This window comes from Pseudonaja textilis, chromosome 11, assembly GCF_049901715.1.
Source record: "Pseudonaja textilis isolate UNSWEBS1 chromosome 11, rPseTex1.2, whole genome shotgun sequence".
Taxonomy (NCBI): domain Eukaryota; kingdom Metazoa; phylum Chordata; class Lepidosauria; order Squamata; family Elapidae; genus Pseudonaja; species Pseudonaja textilis.
Window position 1 is genome coordinate 19,232,272 of NC_142000.1, and position 22,657 is coordinate 19,254,928.

At 43.9% G+C, this 22,657-nt stretch overlaps 2 protein-coding genes across 6 annotated transcripts in view; both read left to right on the top strand.

Annotated features, from left to right (window-relative positions):
* LPCAT2 (lysophosphatidylcholine acyltransferase 2) overlaps positions 1-14,654 on the top strand; it is a 28,772-nt gene extending 14,118 nt beyond the window's left edge. Inside the window, 9 exon segments of the mRNA XM_026714048.2 lie at positions 59-117; positions 612-646; positions 1,330-1,384; positions 1,901-1,983; positions 2,769-2,894; positions 5,667-5,820; positions 11,343-11,441; positions 12,942-13,083; positions 14,221-14,654. Of these exon segments, the coding sequence (XP_026569833.2) occupies positions 59-117; positions 612-646; positions 1,330-1,384; positions 1,901-1,983; positions 2,769-2,894; positions 5,667-5,820; positions 11,343-11,441; positions 12,942-13,083; positions 14,221-14,456 (989 nt within the window). The 3' untranslated portion in view covers positions 14,457-14,654.
* On the top strand, positions 6,231-8,420 carry CAPNS2 (calpain small subunit 2). Of its 5 annotated transcripts, none has more exons than XM_026714050.2 (2): positions 6,231-6,495; positions 6,592-8,420. In XM_026714050.2, the coding sequence occupies exons 1-2, from the start codon at positions 6,369-6,371 to the stop codon at positions 7,404-7,406; spliced, it is 942 nt and encodes a 313-aa protein (XP_026569835.1). In that variant the 5' UTR covers positions 6,231-6,368; the 3' UTR covers positions 7,407-8,420. The 5 variants fall into 5 exon arrangements, with proteins under 5 accessions (XP_026569835.1, XP_087796834.1, XP_087796835.1 ...); XM_087940708.1 differs by having other exon boundaries at positions 6,236-6,441; positions 6,553-8,420; XM_087940709.1 differs by having other exon boundaries at positions 6,236-6,441; positions 6,556-8,420.
* Positions 14,655-22,657: the final 8,003 nt, after the last annotated feature.

The window sequence follows — 22,657 nt, forward strand, 5'->3', positions numbered from 1 at the left end:
TGCTGGAGTTCCAAGCTAAAGATGTAGGGACCTTAAAATAAATTGCTTATATTTTTAGGAGCTTTTATTCCTGGGGTTCCTGTTCAGCCGGTGGTTATTCGCTACCCCAACAAGTTGGTAAGTTTTGAATTTAGTCACAGGGAAATTAGCTCAGTTGTACAGGTGCCCCTCGACTTATGACTAGTCACTTTGCAACAGTTCCAACTTATAATGGAACCACCTTGGGTTGCTTTGACCTAGATTTAAAGTCACAGGACCAACTTCAAGCATTCAGCAACACAACTGCATTTATAGATGTTGTTTGAAGTATCCCATGCTCATGTGATCATGTTTTATGACAGTTTTACTGAAACCCGGCTCCTGGATTTTAGTAAAATTGTTTACTGAATAAAGAATCGCTGGTTTGGTTAACGGCTGGAGTGTTTGCTTAATGACTGCCACAAAAAAAAAAAAAAGGTTGTACAATTTGTACAACTGTGTCCTCCTTTTCTTCCTAACCTGCAGCTTGCTACTTGAAAAACCTTGACTTCCCAGCCTTGATTCGTTTTGTAATCATGTCTTCTTATTGTTGAATAAATTCTCTCTTTTTCCCTTTCATTTAATTCCTCCAGGATACTGTGACATGGACCTGGCAGGGATACAGCTTGTAAGTCAAATCTTTAGGACAGAAATGACTTATTTGTGTTAGGCGGGTTAGTTAATGCAACAGTTTTGAGCATTGATGCCTTTTTAAAATTGTTACACAGATCAAAGGGTTTGTGGTGGCAACTGGTAATAATGATAATGGTGGAGCTGGTGATTCTCCTCCTCTTCCTCCTGTCCTTCTCCTCTTCTTCTCTCCTCCTCCTCTCCTCCTCCTTTTCCTCCTCCTCTCCTTTTCTTCTTTTCCTTCTCCTTTTCCTCTTCCTCCTCTCCTCCTCCTCCTCTTTCTCCTTCTCCTCTTCTTCTTCTCCTCTCCTCCTCCTTCTCTTCCTCCTCTCCTCCTCCTTTTCCTCCTCCTCTCCTCTTCTCCTTTTCTTCTTCCCCTTCTCCTCTTCCTCTTCCTCCTCTCCTCCTCCTTCTCCTCTTTCTCCTTCTCCTCTTTCTCCTTCTCCTCTTCTCCTCCCTCTCCCCCTCCTCTTCCTCCTCCTCCCCATTATCATCTGGAGTACAACAACAGACCAGAATTTCTGTTGTTAATCATTGTGGTTGTAAGTTCAAGCGCCCACATGACCGGGCCCAATTGTTTAATCATTTTTACAACAGCTGTTAAGTGAAATCTTAGAGGAATGAATCCGAATGCTGAATGGTACAAAGCAACCTTGTACGTATTTTCTTTCTTTTTTTTAGCAAACAGGCATTAGTGCTGACTCTGTGCCAGGTTTTTACGAAAATTGAAGTGGAGGTAAGGAAGAAGAAAAGGACGATGGCTGTTCAGTCTGGTTAAGCGGAATAAATTGTGTCCATTTCTTACTTATTGGTGGGGAAGGGAAGGAGCGAGAAAGAGAGAAAGGGAGAAGGAAAGGAAAGGAAGGAGAAAAAGAAAAAAGGGAGGGAGGGAGGAAGGGAGGGGGAGATAGAGAGAGAAAGAGAAAGAAAGAAAGAAAGAAAGAAAGAAAGAAAGAAAGAAAGAAAGAAAGAAAGAAAGAAAGAAGAAACAAAAGAAAGAAAGGAAAGGAAAGTGTTTCTATTTGTTTGATGTTTTAATTCTAAGAGTTTTTTCTCAACATGGTGCAAAATAATGCCTCCTTTTTTTAAAAAAAGGAGAAGGTTTTCCTTTCCTAAGGCTGTACCTCCCTCTTGTGGCAGACAATCTTACCTTCCCCTTAGCTGAGAAATAAATTAAAAAGCTGCAAACTCTGTTGGACCATTACACTGAGGCTGCCTTTATTTTTTTACTGAGGCTGTCTTTATTTTTCAGTTCCTCCCTGTTCATGCCCCATCGGAGGCAGAAAAGAAAGACCCCGTCCTTTTCGCCAACAGAGTCCGTAACAAAATGGCAAGGTCAGTGTTTGTAGGAGAATATGTCTTTATTTGCAATAGAGTGAGCAGGTTGTTGCACCATCTAGAGGGCATTGGAAAGATTTTATTTTTACAGCCTGGATATGTGAGCTTTCATACAGATCCTCCCTCCCTCCCTCCCTTCCCTCCCTCCCTCCCTCCCTTCTTTTTTCCTTCCTTCCTTCCTTCCCTTCTTCCTTCCTCCCCGTCCTTCCTTCTTTCCTTTTCCTTCCTTCCTTTTCTTTCCTTCCCTCCCTCCCTCCCTTTTCTTTCCTTCCTTCCCTTCTTCTTCCCTTCCTTTCTTCCCTTCCTTCCTCCCTTTTCCTTCCTTCTTTCCTTTTCCTTCCTTCCCTTCTTTCTTCCTTCCTTTTCTTTCCTTTCCTTCCCTTCTACCTTCATTCCTTCCTTCCTTTTTTTCCTTCCTTCCTTCCTTTTCTTCCTTCCTTCCCTCCCTCCCTCCTTCCCTTCCTTCATTCCTCCCTCCCTTCCTTCCTCCTGGATGAATAATTTTTTCTGGATTCCTCCTCATCCAGAAGAATTATTTTTATAGCCGTAGGAGGCCAGAAATTTCTGGCAAAGACCAAAGAAATGACTGCATCGCCCATTTTCCTTTTGAGAATCTTTTCGATGTTTATGTTCTCCTGATTAAATATGCTTTTTTATTTGGAGTTTGTGGAAGATCTCCAGGTGTCACCTGCCTTAGTCCGCTTAGCCGTGGCCTCTGAGCAGCTGCTTTTAAGTTTAGCACTGAATTGAATTTTTGTGGGTTTTGTGTCTTTCAATCTCAGCGTTTTGGATGTGCCTGTCACGGATCACACTTACGAAGATTGTCGGCTCATGATTTCAGCAGGGCAGTTAACTCTCCCCATGGAAGCTGGTTTGGTCGAATTCACAAAAATCAGCAAGAAGTTGAAGTAAGTAGGCCAACTCCGTTCACAGGGTGGTTGTCATGGGAAAAATAGGAGGAATAAAAATGATAGCAATAAAATAAAAATAAGAATAAAAAAGAAAGAATAAAAAATGAGAAGGAGAAGAAGAAGGAAGAAGAATACAGGCAGCCCTCAACTTATAACTACAATTGAGTGTCAGAGTATATTCATGAACTGAAATAGAGCTTGGTAACAAGGTTAGCCAACGAATAGGTATAGCAGCTAAGTCAGACAATGAGGACTGTTTGGAAATTGAAACTAGAAGTAGCTTAGGCAGCAATGTTAAGCTCTGAGTCTGTCTATTGAAGATGAAATTGCTTCTCTCCTCTGCTGTGTGTCTTGCTTGCCTGCTGAACTAAAGTGAAACTGAGGTCTGATTCTCTGCTGAAGTTGAGTTGTTCTGCTCTGCACTTGTAGCATGTCTGCTGAAGTTACTTGCAACCTGTTTCTGTCTGAGTTTGCTCCCTGTTGGAGAAATCTACAAATGGTTTGTAAAATCGACCTATTATGTTTATGAAGATGTTAAATGAAGCCTCAGCTGTCTGTGTTTGTTTTTCTGGTGCTAAATTAATGCTGCAAAACTCTGAGTATTGAGTCCAAAATTTATGTTGCTAAGTGACACATTTGTCAAGTCAGTTCTAGTGCCATTTTGTGATCTTTCTTGCCACTGCTATCGAGTGAATCAATGCAGTTGTTAAAGTTAGTAGCATGGATGTTAAGTGAATCTGTTTTCCCCAGGAACTTTGCTGGTCAGAAAGTCGTAAAAGGGAATCACATGACCACAGGGATAATGCAACAGTCATAAGTGTGAAAAATGGTCAGATGTCCCTTTTTTCCCAGTGTCACTTTGAATGGTCACTGAATGAACTGTTGTGAGTTGAGAATAGAGTAGAGTAGAGTAGAGTAGAGTAGAGTAGAGTAGAGTAGAGTAGAGTAGAGTAGAGTAGAATAGAATAAGGGATGGGAAGGGAAAGAATAGAATAGAATAGAATAGAATAGAATAGAATAGAATAGAATAGAATAGAATAGAATAGAATAGAATAGGAATTCTTTACTGGGCAAGTGTGATTGGACCCACAAGGAATTTGTCTTGGTGCAAATGCTCTCAGTGTACATAAAAGAAAAAATACATTCGTCAAGAATCATCAGGTACAACACTTAATGATGGTCATAGGGTACAATAAGCCATCAAATCATACTAGGAAACAAGTCAATATAAATCATAAGGATACAAGCGACAAAGTTACCGTCATGCAGTCACAAGTGGGAGGGGATGGGTGATAGGGAGTGATGAGAAGATTACCAGTAATAGTAGTGCAGAGTTTGTAAATAGTTGGACAGTGCTGAGGAAATCATACGCTTAGCAGAGTGATGGCCTTTGGGAAAAAAAACTGTCCTTGTGTCTAGAAAACTGCTGCATTAGGTATATCCGCCGCCTTGAGTTAATAATAAAGACGCAAATGTAAATAAATAATATATCTGGAGAACTAGAATTAGATGTTCCCTGCAGTTGCCCTAGAATCTTTCTGCTTAGTCAGAGAGCTGGAGGGATCCAGGGAAAAAGGTGATGATCATGGGATCATCGAGCCTGGGATTTAGTTTCTAGCATCTGCTGATCATGGGTTGAACTTTCTCTGGTTATAAATAGAAATTGGTGATATTGAAGCTGACCTGAAACCTGAGTAGGGTTGGGAGAAAACTCCCAGGATGTTCTGACCAAGGTTTATAAAGACACTAACAAACATACATTAGTCCCACAAACCTTTTCTCTTTATTTCAATTAGTTATACAAGGCCAAACGGGCCACAAATTCAACACAGAGCTTCAGGTTTCAAACCAACCAGTACGAACAAAGTTGCTTCCTGCAAAGACTCCTGTCCCTTTGCTCCTCCTTTAGGTCTTATGGGAGGGGCCAATCACCTCCAAGCCTTACTCCCTAGTTCGCCCCTTTTGTCTTAACCATTCTTGTCTTCTGGCAGTTCTATGCACACACGGAGGGCTCAGTTGGACTTCTTAGCCTTGTGGGCAATTTCAGTGACTATCCAAAAGTTTCCGGTGGGTGTGTTGAGACATAGTGCCCATTTCCCAGAAAGTTGCTTGATGCTTGAGTCCACAAGGAAATTTGTTGACACCCCATTTATGTATCTTTTATCCCCTGGAACAAGTGGATGCAAATGTTTGGAATGAAGTGGCCTGCCTTATCTTTGCTTTTTGCTCTGCCTTATCTTTTTTTGCTCTTTTCATTTCTTTCAATGCCAGGGTTCCAAGTAATAGATCCAGGAACTAGAAGGGCTTCTGTGGGCTGCAGATAGATTTTTGGAGACTGGGATGGGGGGCGGGGGGCGGGGGAGAGAGAGAGAGAGAGAGAGAGAGAGAACAGTAAACATTTAAAGATGCAATAAGATATGGATTGGGCAACATTAAGAGTGGAGTTTTCAGGCACAATATGTGCAAAAAGTGCTGAAATGCATAATTGCACAAATTTGTCTATGCGCCATATATATCTGGCCATAAGCTTCTTTTTTTTTTTAACCTCCTTTCTCCTTTTTATGCATGTATCCCATAAAGAGATCTAACTGCTGCTTAAATGCGTGTTTATAACTCTTAAGAGACAGATCTCCACCTCATAAATGCGAATTGCTTCCCTCTTTAGTTAACTGTTCTGGCTTCCAGGCCTGACTTTCCTCTTGAAAAGTAAAGGCTGCTTCAGGTCACCCCTTCTCTTCCCCTCTCCTTGCCCTTCCTCTTTTTGGATAGCCTCAAATGGGACAGCATCCGGGAGCAGCTGGATCAATTTGCAAAGATCGCCAGCAAGTCCAAAGGTGGTCGGATCGGGATTGAGGAGTTTGCTAGCTATCTGAAGTTGCCCATCTCGGATGTCTTGCAAGAGCTGTTTACTCTCTTTGACAGAGTAAGTACCGTGTCCGCTCCTGCCAAGAGCAAAACAAAACGAGCATTGTAGTGCTTGCAGAAATGAAGCTCATGGGAAAGAGGTGGGGGGGGGGAGAGAGAGAGAAACACACACACAGAGGGAGGGGAGGGAGAGAGAGACCGAGAGAGATCAATCTTGTATGTGTGTATAAAGAAAAGAGAATTGCAATATGTAGTATAAAACTGACGAGAAGTTCTGCAGTGTTGAGCTGGAGGTGGGCGCTAGGATTTGTAGAAGAGCCAACAAACCAGAGAAAAGACTGAAGAGGGAGGGGTTGCTTGAGAAGTCTTCCCCCCTTCCAAGTTTGCAGAAGGAAAATTCCACCTCCGCTCAGCTTGGGCGAGGCCCCGTGCCCACAATAAATTCCAGCTGTGGAAAACATGACGTGTGCGGACATGAAGGATCGCTATTTCCTTTGGCAGCAGAATCCGTTCTTGCAGAACACGCCCAGCTCGGCTCTCTTCACACACTCACACACAAACACTCAGAGCTTCTGAAAGACGCTGCAGGTTCTGGGGCTCTCCACCATGTTCCTTGCTCAAGCTTTGCTAGATGCCGCCACCAGTGGTGGTGGTGGCAGCGGTGGTGGTGGTGGAGGAGGTGGTGGAGGTGCCGGAGCCTTCCTGAAGAACTTGACAGGAGGAGGAGGAGGAGGTGGTGGTGGAGGAGGAGGAGGTGGAGGTGCCGGAGCCTTCCTGAAGAACTTGACAGGAGGAGGAGGTGGTGGTGCTGGAGGAGGAGGAGGAGGAGGAGGAGGCAGTGGTGGTGCTGGAGCCTTCTTGAAGAACTTGACGGGAGGAGGTGGTGGTGGTGCTGGAGGTGCCCTCATACAAGGCCTTGGTGGACTCTTGTCTGGAGGAGGAGGCGGCAGTGGTGGTGGTGGTGGAGGAGGAACAAGTGGTGGTGGCGGTGGCAGCAAAGCTACCAACGTTTTGGGTCTTCTCGGAGGTCTGGTGAACATCATCAGTGAAGCCGCAGCCCAGTACAAACCAGAGCCCCCGCCAGCTCCTCGCAGCCATTTTGCCAATGTGGAAGCCAACGAAAGTGAGGAACTACGCCAGTTCCGAAGGCTCTTTGCCCAACTGGCCGGCGATGACATGGAAGTGTGTGCCACCGAGCTGATGAACATCCTCAACAAGGTGATGGCCCGCCATCAGGACTTGCAGTCCGAAGGCTTCAGCCTGGACACTTGCCGGAGCATGGTGGCCGTCATGGACAGCGATGCCACGGGCAAGCTGGACTTCTACCAGTTCAGGTATCTCTGGAACAACATCAAGAAGTGGCAGTGCTCCTTCAAAGAGTACACCGGCCCGGCGGGGAGAATCGAGATGAGGAATCTGCCCGCGGCTTTCAAGGCCGCCGGGTTTAACCTCCATGAGCAGCTCTACGCCCTGATGATCCGCCGTTATGCTGACGAAGACGGCACCATGGATTTCAACAACTTCATCAGCTGCTTGGTCCGTCTGGATGGAATGTTCCGGGCCTTCAAATCCCTGGACCGACGTGGTGATGGAAAAGTCCAGATGAATATTGAAGAGTGGTTGCAGCTCACCATGTACTCTTAAAACAAGCAAGAGCTGGAAAGACAAAGCAGTGGTTTGCTCCACCTTGGACTGTACCATTTATGGGGGTATTGAGGGAAGAGGGCTAGATGTAAAATTGCTTCTGCCAAGACTTGAATTAAACCTTCCTGCTTACAGTGAGTGCCTTTTGGCTGATAGCACCTGTGGGTTATTGAGATTAGCCAACGCATGCATTTTTTAAGAACATTTGCTTATTGCTTATGTTTTGGTTTGTTGTTCATGTCTGTGCCTGAATTCTGCAACAGTATTAAGGTTGTAAACTCATGTTAGCACTGTTGGAAATGTGTGGGAACCTGGGGGTTAGTTCATAGGCAATTAGGAGGAAAACCCAGCATTTTGTTGCAAAATAAAAGATAGCCTACTCTCCTTAGGTTAACGCCTACATTGTGCAAAACGAAGCAACTGTTACTATCATAATTCCAAATTCTCTCCCTCTCTGCTTTAGGAGAATATGTTTTGATGTCCTTTACGTATTTTGTTTCCAATATTGTTCTTATCTTCTCCTCGTAAATTGATATTCCCGGATTCTAAGCCTTGAATAATCTCCCTGGTCTGGTTAAGATAGTTCTTCTTGTGCTTTTTCAAAAGTCTGGCTGACTTTAATTTACAGATGTTTCTGTTGTTGAACATAACCTGGGATCTCAGTTATGCCAGGAGCTCTGGTGTCCTCTGATCAAGATTTCAAACTCATTTTTGAAGGAATAATATGAATGGCTCCCCTCTAGATTCCATATATCTATGTTTCCATCATAGTCAGTTATGGCAATTTGGAGTGGTGGAAATAGCACTCTGGGAGATTTGGAAAACAACACGTTGTGTAAACACAATCAGAGGAAGATGACACCTGCAGCTTCTGGGCTAGCATGTTTTTTGTTGCTTTTGCTGGTTTGTTGAAGAAAGAAATTGTGGCAAAAATAGATCTTTTCTGACTAGTCATTTAAAGGTCTCTCCGTTGTAAAGAAGAGAAAATAAACTTGGATGATAACAAAAGGAGAATATTGTGGGTTGTTTGATTGTTTTGTAGCTATGTGGCCCAAAGTGACAGGGAGTGATATATTGCTAGACCTTTCTTTTTTTCCAAAAAAATCCCTGCTTTATATGTGTGGGTTGACATAAAACTCTTGACCATCTTAAGCTGTGAGCATTTGTGGCAGGTGGAGAAATGAGGCCCTGGATTAAACTTGGTTATTTGTTTTTGACCTGGAAAAATACTTTAGATGTGGTGACTTGGACAGACCCAAAGATGACATCTCTACCTCCTCTGGAACAGATCTTTGAGTAAATCCGGTAGAGATCTCAAAATGTGCTTGTTCTTTCTCACTGGTTTTGATGGGTTCCGTGACTCAAATACTATGCCATTGTGTTGACTTGGTTTGGGGCTTTTCCTGTAGTGAGTTGAGTGTTTTTGGGGTACTGGCCTTCATGCCTTGTTCACCCAACTGTAGTTGGAAAAACACTCTAGTTGAAATAATATGAGAAGCAGCATCTCCAAACCAGCTCAGAGAAAGGGGGCATGTTCTAATTGACAGTTGTGATAGCTGTATCTCTCCTTGGTCAAAAGTTTCAAAGGATAATTTACTGTTCCAGAAAAGTTCCTTGTTTTAGTTGAGGAACCCAACTGGGCAGCTTTCTAGACTCTGGATAGCCAGATGGTACAGCTGCAGGCCTTATTAAGACTCCGAATGCCCAGGATTATATTAACAAACATTCCTCCTCATTACCTGGTTCTCCCTAAAACCATGTCATTCTCTCTGGCCATTGAAATCATCCATCCATCCCTTTGAAATTGCTCATATGTGTCTTTGGGTCCTATCTGATCATCGTTACTATGTTAAATGCATGATCTGATGTTGGCGGGATTCAAATAATTGAACAACGGGTTCTCTGCCCTAATGATTTCTTCCAACAACCAGTTCACCAAACTGCTCAGAAAGATAACAACCGGTTCTCTCAAACTGGTGCGAACTGGCTGAAGTTGTCCCTCCTGTTGTTTTGGGCTATTGATGTTTCTCGGGATAATTCCATTCTTTTAAAAGGAAAAAAAAGAAAGACCACCTTACAAAGGTGGTGCCACCAAATAAGGAGATAAAAGATTCACCCCATGGATGTTCTTGCATTATTTAGAGGGGTGCTTTAGCCAAGGAATAAGTTTAAAGTTTTTTGGGGGTGGGGGCAAGTTTCCATTGCAGATCTTTTTGAAGAGGTGGGGAACTGTATTGAAATACTACTCTGTTTTAATTGCTTTAAGTACAGAAACACACATTCATTTTGTTTCTGTCTCCGTCTCTCTCCTGCATATTCCTCTGCAAGGAAAACAAGGCCTCCCTCGAGAGTCAAGCAGTTCCCTTGATCATTTGATGGGCTGGTTTCTTGGCAACGCATTCAAGGAGCCTCCCTCTGCTTTGGGGCTAAGATGTTGTAAGGCCTTAACTGCTCTCCCTTGCAGTCCTGAGGCTACCTCTCCAAGTAATAACCTTGCCTTGGCCGGCTGGGATCAAGCCAGGTGCTGCTTTCTACTTTCTACTGCATCACAAGAGCGGCTGCTGATCTCTGTAGGCCGAAATAAGCATCGCTGACAAATCTACGCAGCGAAAGCCCTTCCCTTCCCTCCCCTCCCCTTTCAAGGCAAGCTTCCAAGAGGCAGGGACGTCACATGGAAGCAGAGACAGTCGATGGGTGGCAATCCTGAAACCAGCCCAGCTTCCTTTCCAAAGGAGAGTCAAGGATTTGCCCTCGGAGGTCAAGGGAGGTCAAAACCCACGGGGTTTCCTGGAAATCTCCTTAAAAAGAAACACCTCGGAGGCTCATTTTGGCACCGTGACTTCTTTGTCCCGTTCTAGAGAGGTGTGGGGGCAATTCGTGTTTGTTTCGCCAACCGGGTTTTGTTTGCATCTGTTCAAAACACAACATTCTTGATTTGGAGGGTGAAGAGAGAAGCCAAAGTTCTCTGGCAGCTAAAATCTGTATCTGGAGCTGCTCTTCTGTAATTAGTTTGCAGGGAATTGTGACATGGTCACAAACGTTGGGTGTTTACGGAAATGGACTTGGGGGTGGTGGGGGTGGTGGCATCAATTAAAATTTTAGGAGGGGGCTTCAGGCAGATGCCTCAAAGAGCTTCGGATTTGGGAGCGTGTCCTAGGGCACATTTTGGGCTCACAAGCCTTACCTGCCCAGGTAGTTTCAGGGGCTGCCTATAACCTCACTTCAGGTTGGTGTTTTTGTTTGCTTTCAGAGGCTCAGTTCAGAAAAGGAACAGAATTGAACAAAAGTCCAGGCCTACTTTGTTGGAAAAGTTAACAAAACTTTATTTTTTGTTCAAGCAAAGGCATTCTTTTTTTTTCTTTGCTCTTTTTCCTCCCCAGCAGAAGTCATTCTGCCTACATTCCAGAAGGAAGATAGAAGTTTTCAAGGGCTGTTCCCATTATGGGTTGCATTCCGTTCTCCTTTGAAACCAGGAATGTAATTGTCTGGTATTCAAGTCTGTAAGTTTAACCCTTTCTGTGCTGACACTGGCAGACTGAAAGAGGGTGCAATTATTTGGGCATGAATGCCAAGCCAGAAAGATTTTGAAAGGGCGCCACCCTGCAGTGAATAACTCTACAAAGTCTGTTGCCTCTTTCTTGGATCTTATAAAAATCTGATTCAGACTTTTTGGGCTCTTGCCAGTAGTTCTCACTACTTGGTTGGTTGTTGTTACTGTTGTTATGTTCTTTATCACCATTATTTTTAGGGGACCGAAGGCTAAAACATACGAAGAACGGGTTGCTGGAATTGGGTAGGTTTAATGAAAAGAAGGATTGCTTTCTTGATGGAATGGTTGTTGTGAAAGGACATCAGCCGAATGGATAAGGGAAAGAGACACGTCAGCATCGCGAAGCAACTTCAACAATGTTTGTGATTGTCTTGTGTCTCGTTCAGAACGGCGACGGGACCATTGATTTTCGAGAATATGTGATTGGCTTGTCAGTCCTGTGCAATCCTGCCAACACGGAGCAGACGATTCAGATGGCATTTCAGGTAAATCCTCTTCACTGAGGACTCAAGGTGTGCTGCAGCACGGATCTGCAATTCCAGGTAGGGCGTATCTGTGGGTGGAGAGATTTAGTGCAGAGCCTGGCACATCAACCTGGGAATCATTGGAGGAGGACAGTCTTGTTAGTCTCTGGTCTCCAAACTTGGCAACTTTTAAGACTTGTGCACTTCAACTCTCAGAATGGTTGGCTGGGGAATTCTGGGAGTTGAAGTCTACAAGTCTTAAAAGTTGCCAAGTTTGGATATTCCTTGATCTACGGCACTCTAAATGGGACGATGGCATCCTTTTAGACTAACAAGTCTAAATTTTCATGATCAAGAGCTCATCATGGGAAAGCTTCACAAAATTGCGGGCCATATATTTATTTACTTCCTTTCTCCTATGGGTGGTCTGTGTTTTTTTTTCACCATCTCGGATCCTCTACAAGAATCCTGGAAATTGGATGGTTGTATATTGTATATTGTATCTTAGCTGTTCCTAGCCCTGCACTCTTCTGGACAGAGAGCTCTGAAGTTGATCCTGGGATCTATTGGATCCACTCTCTCGGCTTAAGAGACACGGTCCTGAGTGCTCCTACCACCTGGGAACCAAACTGGCCTTGATTTTTCCAGATCTTCTTTAGTTCCCCCTTCAGGCCCTGATCTTTCTCCAACTCCTCCTCCTCCTCCTCCTCCTCCTCCCTCCTCCTCCTCCTCCTGTCACTTGGCACTGCTACATCTCTTACTCCTCCGGCCTTCTGATCTGAAATCAGGTGCTCTTCCTGATGGGGAAGCCATGATTTGGGTGATATTAGGTGTTCTTTTGAGAATGGGACTACATGCAGGGGTGGTTCTCTTCCTGATTGCTGGGTGGGCATGGTCACGGTGGGCGTGGCCTAGTCGGCCTCTTGCACATGGTGTGTGTGTGTGGGGGGGGGTGTTTTTGCCCTTCCCGGACTCCCGAGGTTTCCTCGAGCCTCCAAGAGGGTGAAAATAGCACCCCCAGTCTCTGGAGGCTCTCTGGAAGCCAGAAACAGGCCCATTTCCGGCCTTCCTGAACTTCCGGGGGGCTCATTTTTCACCCTCCTTGAGCCTCCGTGCATGCCCTGCCATTATCTGCATCCAAAACAGGCTGTGTGGGGACTCCTGGGAGGGGAGGGGTGGGCAGGGCCAGCCAGGAGTGGGATTTGAGGGTTCTCCAAGCTGCACAGATTCTTAGCCAGGGTTTCTCCTGAACCCACACGAACCCCCAGCAGCTCACCTCCTGACTACGTGGTTCTAAAGTAGCGAGAAGTTCATAACAGAGAAGTTGGTTCTTATGGGAACTAAGTCTTCTACCACTTCAAGATGAAAAGCAGAGCCTTCAAAAGGGGTGGACAGAATGCCAATCCTCGGATGGCTTTAAAAGAAATCTGGGAAGGGTTTTCCATGCATCCAAAGGTTGATGTGGAGATGTCTGGGAGCTGAGCTTTGTCCTCCTTCCTGACCAACCCTCTTTGTTTACAGCTTTTCGATATTGATGAAGATGGCAGCATAACAGAAGACGAATTTGCCCTGATTCTCCGTTCATCACTTGGGCTTCCTGACCTCGATGTTTCAAACCTCTTCAAGGAGATTGACGCTGACAAATCTAACAAGCTCTCCTATGGTAAAGCAGCCAAGTAGGGAATTAAGGAAGTGAAGATTTGAGGGGTGCAGTTGGGAGGAGACTTTGGGGGTGTCATGGAATGGAATGTGGGAAGGAACTTAGGAGATGGGACGAAGAGATGCTGCCAAGGGAACAATCAGATAACAGAATAACAGTTGGAAGGGACCTTGGAAGTCTTCTCATCTAAGCAGGAGACCCTGTGCCATTTCAGGAAAATGGTTGTCCAATTCTCTTCTCAAAAACCTCCAGTGATGAAGCACCTACAACTTCTGGAGGATAGTCATTCCACTGATGAATTGTTCTAACTGTCAGGAAATTTCTCCTTAGTTCTAGGTTGCTTCTCTCCTTGGTTAACTTCCATCCATTGCTTCTTGTCCTGCCTTCAGGTGCTTTGGAGAGTAGGTTGATCCCCTCTTCCTTGTGGCAGCTCCTCAAATATTGGAAGATTGTTATCATGTCACCCCGTCCTTCTTTTCATTAAACCAGATAATAGAACAGCATAGCCCACAGCTGTATAACTGGCCAGGCAAGAGGATTTTAGAAGAGACCCTCACTAGTTTCTTCATCTGTAAAGGAAATGGGGAGGGGAGAGAATTTTATGTCCACACTTGCAAAGTTCTGTCAATGTAGCCTCACAATAAAGTTGTCTTAGGCCAAGGATCTTCAAACTTGTCAAATTTAAGACTTGTGGACTTCAACTCCCAGAATTCCTGAGCTAACATGACTGGAGGAGGAATTATGGAAGTTGAAGTCCACAAGTCCTAAAGCTATCAAGTTTGAAGACCCCTGATCTACAGTATCTATCTTCTACCTACCTACCTACCTACCTACCAATCAATCGATCAATCAATCAACCATCTATTTATATAATCCAAGGGTCTTCAAACTTGGCAAGTTTAAAACTTGTGGACTTCAACTCCCAGAATTTCCAAGCTAACATGACTGAAGGAGGAATTCTGGGAGTTGAAGTCCACAAGTCTTCAAGCTGTGAAGTTTGAAGACCCCTGACTTTAGGTCGTCTAGTTGTGATTCCTATCTGGTTTATCTACCACATACAAGTTGCCTTCTCCTGGTTTAGTGTGACCCCAGACCAGTCCCTGTGTTTGAAATAACTGTTGTCCGTTCTTTTATTTTTAGAAGAGTTCAAGGATTTTGCTGAGAAGCACCCTGAGTATGCCAAGCTGTTTACAACATACCTTGAGCTGCAACGCTGCCAGCTGTTGACAGAAGCGGAATTCACTTCTGGGGAAGTCACCCCTACCACCCCAAGTTTTCTGTCTTCTTCTGAAACAACTCCGTTGGCAAGGAACAAAGTCTGCCCACTAGTGACCGAAGACGAACATTCAAATATTTCAGATAAAAAAGAAGACTGAACCACCAAAGCCTAATAATATATTCCTTAATTTAAGCTGCGGAAGGATTCCTTTTATTAAATCCAAATCTTGGTGGGATTTTTTTAAAAAAATCTAGACCGAGTAAAGCAAAAAACCTTGCTTTGGGGATGTATCTGTTCATGTGTTGTATTTCGAGAACTATTTTTCAATAAATAAATTTTGGGGAGTGTTTTGCTACTTCTCTTGCCTTCATGGTGATTCTGTTTCCAGAAGAATAATTTACACTGAAGTTGGAGGAGAAAAAAGTAGGCTAGGCTACGGTATCCCAAAATCAGAAACACCTTTTCTGACTAACACGTTTTATTCAAAGGCAACACTTTTGTGAGCTTCAGCTTAGGGTTTTGCATGATGATGAATAATGATGATGAATCATGATGATGAACTATATGAGGAATGGTTAAGAGAACTAGGTATGTCTAGCCCAGGGGTGCCAAACTCAAGGCTGGCTCCGGTCTACTGGATGCTTAGATCTGGCCCACGGTGCTGCCCTGGAAACAGCAACCAGTCCGTGGTGCCTCTGCCAGTGAAAATGCAGCTCGGTGGGGAGGGGCACATGCATCCCTCACAATGTTCATTTTTGGCGACGATGACCTGCAGCCCTCTGCCAGTGAAAACAGAGCCCCATTTTCGCTGGCGGAGGACTGCAGGAGGCCATCGTGGTCAAAAACGGAGCTTGAGAGGGCCGCATACAGCCCAGTGATGATATTCCATTTTTTTACTACTGGTTCTGTGGGTGTGGCTTGGGCGTGGGAAGGATACCGTAAAATCTCCTGTAGGAAGATTACTGCAAAATCCCATTCCCTCCCCACCCCACTAACCTGCTTTCCAGCTCCGTTCTCCTATGCAGGGCAACCAAAGAAGACCCAGCCAATCAGCTGGGACTCAATAGGAGGCAGAGAAGAGATGCGGGCAGGGCCAGTCAGAGGTGGCAATTGGCTGTTTCTCCAAACGACTCAAAATTTCTGCTACCAGTTCTCCAGAACCAGTTAGAACCAGCTGAATGCCACCTCTGATACAGCCCCGCTGAACTCCATTTTCTCTTGCAGAGGGCTGCAGGAGGCCGTTGCAGGTGAAAATGGAGCTCGTGAACCTGTTTTCACTGGCAGAGCATTTGGGCCACAGGTGCCCCTGACACAAGTGGTGTCAAGCGGGTGACACCTACCCTGGCCATGCCCCCCCACCCTTCCCCCCCCCAGGTCAAACACAACCTTGATGCAGCCCTGAATAAAATCGAGTTTGACAGCCCTGGTCTAGCCTATCAAAAAAGAAGGCTTATGGATAATGTGATAACTGTCTTTTAGTACTTGAGGGACTGTCACAGAGAGGAGGACTTATTCTCCAAAGCATCAGAGGATAGGACAAGGAGTAATGGGAAGGAGTTTCGACCCAGAAATGAGGAAGAATTTTCAGGCACCGAGCGTGATTAATCAGCAGAACACGGCTTGCCTCCTGGAGTTGTGGTGGCTTCTATGACGGAGGTTTTCAAGAATAGACCAGACAATCGTTTTGACCTAGATGATATAAGGTCCCCAGCCTTAAGCAGGGGGGGTTGGACTAGAAGACCTCCACGGTCTCTTCAATCCCATGATTCTATGTTCTAGTAAGATTTTGGGGGAAAACATTGTACAAGGCCCGTTTGGTCTGAATGCTTACGAGAAGTGAGGCACCATTGCCCTCTCGTGGCCATTGATGAGAATTGTGCTGATGCTACCTAGTTTGGGTCATGAAACGTTTCCCAGAAAAAAGGCAAACTCAGCATCAAGGACCTCACAGCCATCCCCCTCCTCCTCCTCCTCCTCCTCCTCCTCCTCCTCCTCCTCCTCCTCCTCCTCCTCCTCCTCCTCTTCTTGCACAAACCTTCCTCCCACGAAGCACTGAAGATGCTTCCTAGTTGGGTCAGTTGAACTCAACTAGGGAATGTTTGCCAGAAACAAGCAAGCTCAGAGACCACCAAAGACCAAGGATCATGGGCCGTTAGTTTCTCAGGCAGGAAAAAACAACAACAACAGATCAATAGAAATCTTGGCGACCATGTCAGAGACAGATCGTCATGGAAAAAATCTATGTGGTCGCTAAGAGTCATAAATGACTTGATGGCCCAGAATCAGATGTATACAGTACAGGGCAGATAATCCATCTCTTAAGACCAATCTTAAAACGATTCTTTGCTACACGTCCACTCTTCCTGGAGATGAAGAAGATGATCCAACACCTCAACCTTCCCTCTCAGCTGCTGCATTTGGGATTGCTCACCTCCATGAGCAAAATATTAGGACTGTCTGCTCTGCTTTGGAGTTGGAAGCTGGAGGCTGAAACATATGAAGAATGGTTGCAGGAACTGGGTACATCTAGTTTAGTGAAAAGAAGGGCTGCAGTGACTTGACAGCAATCTTCTAGTATCTGAGCAGCTGCCATGAAGAAGAGGAGACTAACTTATTGCATTTCTCAGGCCCTATTAATGACCTTCAAATTGAAATAATTCAAAGATCTCCTTCATTTATAGAACTAGTCTTATGTTCTTCCATTATAGGTTAATTAACAACCCCTTAAGACAAGGCAAACCATGTCTTAATGTGATACATGATCCAGAGAGAAGTTGTCTTCCTTGTTGTACTGAAACACCTCATTTCTTAGATCAGCTATATTTACAACTAGCTCTATACTCGTGCTTCCCTATGAAATTATGTGATTGGGCTTAGTTTTGGGGGAGGAAAATAAGGGAAAAAATTGCGCCTCTGCCTACCAGCATTCCATCAGTATTCATCTGGCTAGCATCCTGTCAGTGTGTCAGAGAGTTGAAGGCTGTTGGAAACTAAAAGAGTATTTGCTGTGTGAGCAAGAAGGAGACAGCAAGGAGCCTGGGTGTGGCTTAGCTCAACTGTTCTGTACTAAAGGTGATTGGTGCTCTGAAACTGGGACTGTAACTCCTTTCCTCTGCTTGTGTTTTGCATTTGGAACAGGTTTATTTTCAGGTGGGGAGGAGGAGTAGAACTCCTTAGCATCAGAACATGTTAATAATACTATAAGAAGTACTAATGTCCTGGTGGTCATTTTGAAAAATCCTTTCTTAGTGAGCACCTAGAAGCCGAGGGGAATATACGTACCAAATTTCAAGTTTGTAGGCTTTACGGTTCTCGAGATGTTGTGATGATGCATGAGTGGTATTTCGCATTTATATATATAGATTACTTTTCCTTCTAGCTCTTTTTCTGATCATCTATCCACCTTTAACTAACATAAACGAAGATTTCTTTGGCTCAGTTGTACTATCCCTCAATCCTCTTGAGTGTTTCCCAAAAGTATAGTATCTTGGTTCCCCATCAGCCTTAAGGACTGCAGTCGTCCACCTGAATCCTATAAAGCATCTCAACTCTTTAATTCAATTCCCATTTTCCTTTTATTTGGCCGCAGCCCCCACGGATCATCAAGGAGAGCCAAGAAGTCTATTTAGAAATAATCAAATATTATTTAAAATATTGGTCCTAGCCAGAGTTGACAAATGGCTCACTCATCATCAACCTTGGATGGTGAATTTCCAGCGTCTTTCTCAGCCTTGATGGGCTTAATTCAATCAACCTGAGAAGACCAATGCACTTCCTGCTCTCCAGCAGACAGATATGACTGGCAGGACTACAGTTGAGGAGGAGAGCAACTGGGTTCTGCCAGCACAAATGCAACCACGGAGGAGAAGCATCCAGACCTGCTTTAAAAAGAAGGACCAAGGAAGAGAAAACGAGGAACCATCTCAGGTGTAGTTTGGTGAAGGATTCCTTGGCAAAATGTGCATGCTGTGTTTAAAAAACAAAGTAGACCACGGGGAACTCAAGGAAGCTACGCAACTTTCTGAGTCTCTTCCATTCTTTCATCAAGAACCTTGTCCTTCAGCCAGGACTCAAGCTATGAAGATCCTCACACCACAAGTTTCATCATCGGCCAAGGGATGTGTTTTTCATTATGTACATCTTACAAAATGACACCAACTTCTTCTTTTTTTGTTTTTTTTAAAAAGAAGAGTTATGCCAAAGAGGTTGTGCTGAAAAAAAGCTCCCCCTCTTACAAAACTTGATGTCATGCCTTAATAGATCCCTTCTGTTGATTTTTTTTTCCTCCGCACCAATCCTTAGAGTGGTACGGTGGCCTAGAGGTGAAGCTCTCACCTCACAATCAGGAGGCTGTGAGTTCAATCCTAGGTAGAGCCGGATTTTCTCTATCTGGGCACAATGAGATAATATCTGCTGAACAAAACTCTTTGGCAACAGGAAGGGAATCCAGCCAGTAAACACTCTGCTATCTCCATTCAGTTATCCAGGGTCCACCTTGCAAAGGATTATGGGATCGTTAAAAGAAGATGAATCTCTGCACCAATCCTTTACAGAGGAGGGTAAAGTTTGTCACTTGCAGCCAAGTTGCCTTTTTTATTTTGCAAATATCTTGGATCTCTGCAATTGGTTAGCACTGTGTATCTTCACTCTCATGCTAATTCAGGAAAAAGTCAATTGCCCAACTTTCATGTTTTGTTCCCATTGTTAATCTCTGTTCATACATTACAGAGAGGAGAAATGTTTCTCAACTTTCTGACTCAGTTCAGAAATATCGTTTGATTTGGAAGTTCGACCAAGTTTCAGTCCAATCTCCAAAGTTTTGAGTAGCTCATATCCCACTGCAGGTGCTTGCAAGGAAGTCCATTTTTCTTAGCAATGATCTCAGTGCTGTTCTGTTCCAGATGCATAAAGGAAAGGAGTTAAGCAGTATCTTTAAAAAAAATCAGGGTTTTTTTTGCTTATTTTTGTTTTGGCGCAAATGGTAACCATTCCACCCCAAGGGAACATCATTTCTTATCATGTGCTCTTTCTATCAAATGAAGGGGGTCTCATTCATTTTAAAGCTTCGTCTAACTCTTAAGAATCCATGTTTAAACAGCTGCTACCTTTCTAGCCAAAAGCTAGTTGACTTTATCACCCCTGGCATTTAATGTTTGCAGAGCAATGCAGCAGGTCTTGTTAGATTAAAATGATTTCTTGGATCAGTTCCCTGTTGGGATTTTATTTGATCTTTCAGCCTTTGAGCATCCAAAATTACGGAAACATTTTCAATTGTTGAAACCTTGTCCGTCCGAGTAAGCAGAGAACACGATGTAGAGGTGCAAAACATAAAGAGCATGTTGCAGATTGTGGGAAATGGTTGTGGTTGAGTTTTGGCCTTCTTCTGTGAAGACTTCCAAGGATTTCATCATCAACATGTTTTTGAGAAGCATTGGGGTAGGATGACCCCGCCAAAAAAAAACCCCAAGTAAGTTGTAAAGTTGGCCAAGAGATTAATTGTGTACTCTTTGTGCAGTCTTAAATTATCAATCCCTCCCTGATGTACATCCAAATTGTGGTCAACCTTGAAATGCTGTGAAGAAAGACCTAAGAGTCACTCCGATAGCCCTGAAAAAATTGAAAGAGCCTTCTTCCCATTCTATATGTTTACATGGAACATAAAGCATTGGTGCCCCTGTGAATCATCCAGGTTGGTTTGCTGTAAAGGAAGCTTTGCAACCTCTAGCATTGTCCCTCTAGTAAAGCTTGATAACTTGGTCAATGATGCTAGTTGCACAAATTTAGTGGGGGCCTGCCTCCATTTTCAACACTGAGTGAGAAGCAGGGGGTGTAAAAGATAACTGGTGTCGTGCGGAACAGGTTGTCCTCACACAAAGTGCTCTTAAGTTCCAAGGGAGTACCAGTTTCCAAGATGTCAATCATGAAGCTAGAGGCCTAGAGATGGAGCCTTGGTTCACGTCGTGTTTTCTTTGCCGTCCTCCTTAATATTAACTTAGAAGATCACTCAGCATCCAACAGAGCTTCCAACTCCTGACCATTCATTCAAGGTTGGGGGGTCGCTGACTGGAATTTAGTTTCTGAAGTAACAGGAACTGATTTGACCTGCCTGGAAAGCAGGTAGGCTGAAGCACCTGATAGCCGTTTGCTCAGAAATGAAAAAAATTCTCTTTAGTGTTTGTTATCTCTTTCTTGAATATGGGACCGAATCATCTATCTGTCTGTCTGTCTGTCTGTCTGTCTGTCTGTCTATCTATCTATCTATCTATCTATCTATCTATCTATCTATCTATCTATCTATCTATTCATCCATCTATCTATCATCTATCTATCTATCATCCATCCATTATCTATCTATCTATCTATCTATCTATCTATCTATCTATCTATCTATCTATCTATCTGTCTATCTATCATCTATCCATCATCTATCATCTATCTATTGTATCCATCCATCCATCCATCCATCCATCCATCCATCCATCCACCCATCATCTATCTATTGTATCCATCCATCCATCCATCATCTATCTATTGTATCTATCTATCTATCTATCTATCTATCTATCTATCTATCTATCTATCTATCTATCTATCTATCATCTACCTACCTACCTACCTATCTATCACATTTATAGAGTTACCCATCTCACAAGAAACTCCGAAGAACAATTAATAAAAGAACAACAACAAAGGGCCCCACCCTGAAGATACTTAGAAAGTCCCTAAAGACCTATGTCTTCTCCTGGGCTGCTTAGCAGATTGGGCACAGATTTTTCTCTTGCACGATTTGGTCCTGTTTTGTATGATTCCCCACCCCCCTTTTCCCCCCAACTCCCAGACTGAAAAAATAAATCCGTTATTTATTTTATTCTCCTGGATTTTTCTTAGGAAAGGTGCCCAGAGTTGGCTGAAGTTGGTCTCTCTTTTAAACCTCTTTCCCTAAATGTAAATAAGCAAATAAGCCAACAAATGAAACTCTTGTCAAACCCGATTAGGTGCAACGTGGTCCTGACAGATTCAAGATTAAGCCTGCTTGGGGTGGGCTGGGGTGGGAGCAAATCCAATTGAGGACTTTTTTTTTCTTCTTTTTGTACCTTGAGGGGGCAGCTGATATTACATTTACTAGCCTGCTGCTTCCCACCCAGAAGCTCAGGGGAAAACAAAACAGAGCCATCTACTCCGAAAGAAACCAAGGGAAGAATTCAAGAAGTCTAGACGCCAAGTTTCCCTTTTTCTTTTCCCCTCCTCTTCTTTCTTCTTTCTTCTTTCCCTTTCAAATCAGATGCACTGGCCTTTAGGAGAAGCAGAGAAACGAATCAGAGGCTCGAGGCTAAAACCTTCTTTGGAAGAAGCTTGGCTGCAGGGCAGGACATCTGTGAAGCTTTATCAATCCAGTAATTCAATCATGGAGAGAGGTTTAATACTCTTCTCCCGTGCCTTGCCTACAGTTTCTTCCTGGTCCTGAAGAAGACAAAAGACTATTCAGAAAGGACTCCTGCTATCCACCTGTTTTCTGCCTGCCCCATCTCCACCTGGGGGAATGGACCAACTCTCTAACATCTCCTGAAATAGTGGAACAGGCTAAACGGTGAGTCTTTTGTAAGGACTTCTCCTTGGTGTCTTCAGGGCAGGTAAGTGAGGTTGGGATCAGGTCGCAATCTTGGCTGGGCTTTGCTGGCTGGCTGGTGGTGCCAGCAAAGAAGATTTTCGGCGAGAACAGGCAGAAGAGAGCCAGAGGGTGGCAGAAACTCCACAGACAACGGGGTGTTTTCTGTGTGGATTTGCACACGGGTGTGAGCAACTGAGGAACAGTTTTCACCTCCTAGCCAGCAGGACCGGACCGGCCTTTGTATATATAAAAAAATATAACCTTAGTCATAATTTCACATGAGGGTTTTGCAAGTTGTTTAGTCTCATAGGTATTTCTGGATTGGGTGTGTGTGTGTGTGTGTGTGTGTGTGTTTACCAAAGACACTTTAGCCAGCCTGTGCCCAGCTGAGCCATGAGAAAGGGAAAAAAAAAATGAAATTCCAGATTGGTTTATTTCAAAACGAGACCTGGGTAGCATCTGAAACCACATTCTGATCACCCCAAACACAAAATAAGAGATATATGTACATTGAAAAGATTTACACCTAGCCTTGGATGGCTAGGATGCTTGAAGGTGGATACTAGGAATTGTCTGGTAAGGCAAAAATGGATGTTTTAGGTTTAAAAAATAATTTTAGTGGGAAAAATGCTTTACATTCTGTCCTGAAACCTGATGATTAAAAAGGAAGACTGAAAAACAACTCTAATGACTACACTGACTTTAAGGAATGCAGGAATACACCTCTTTTTAAAAAAAAAAAATCAGTA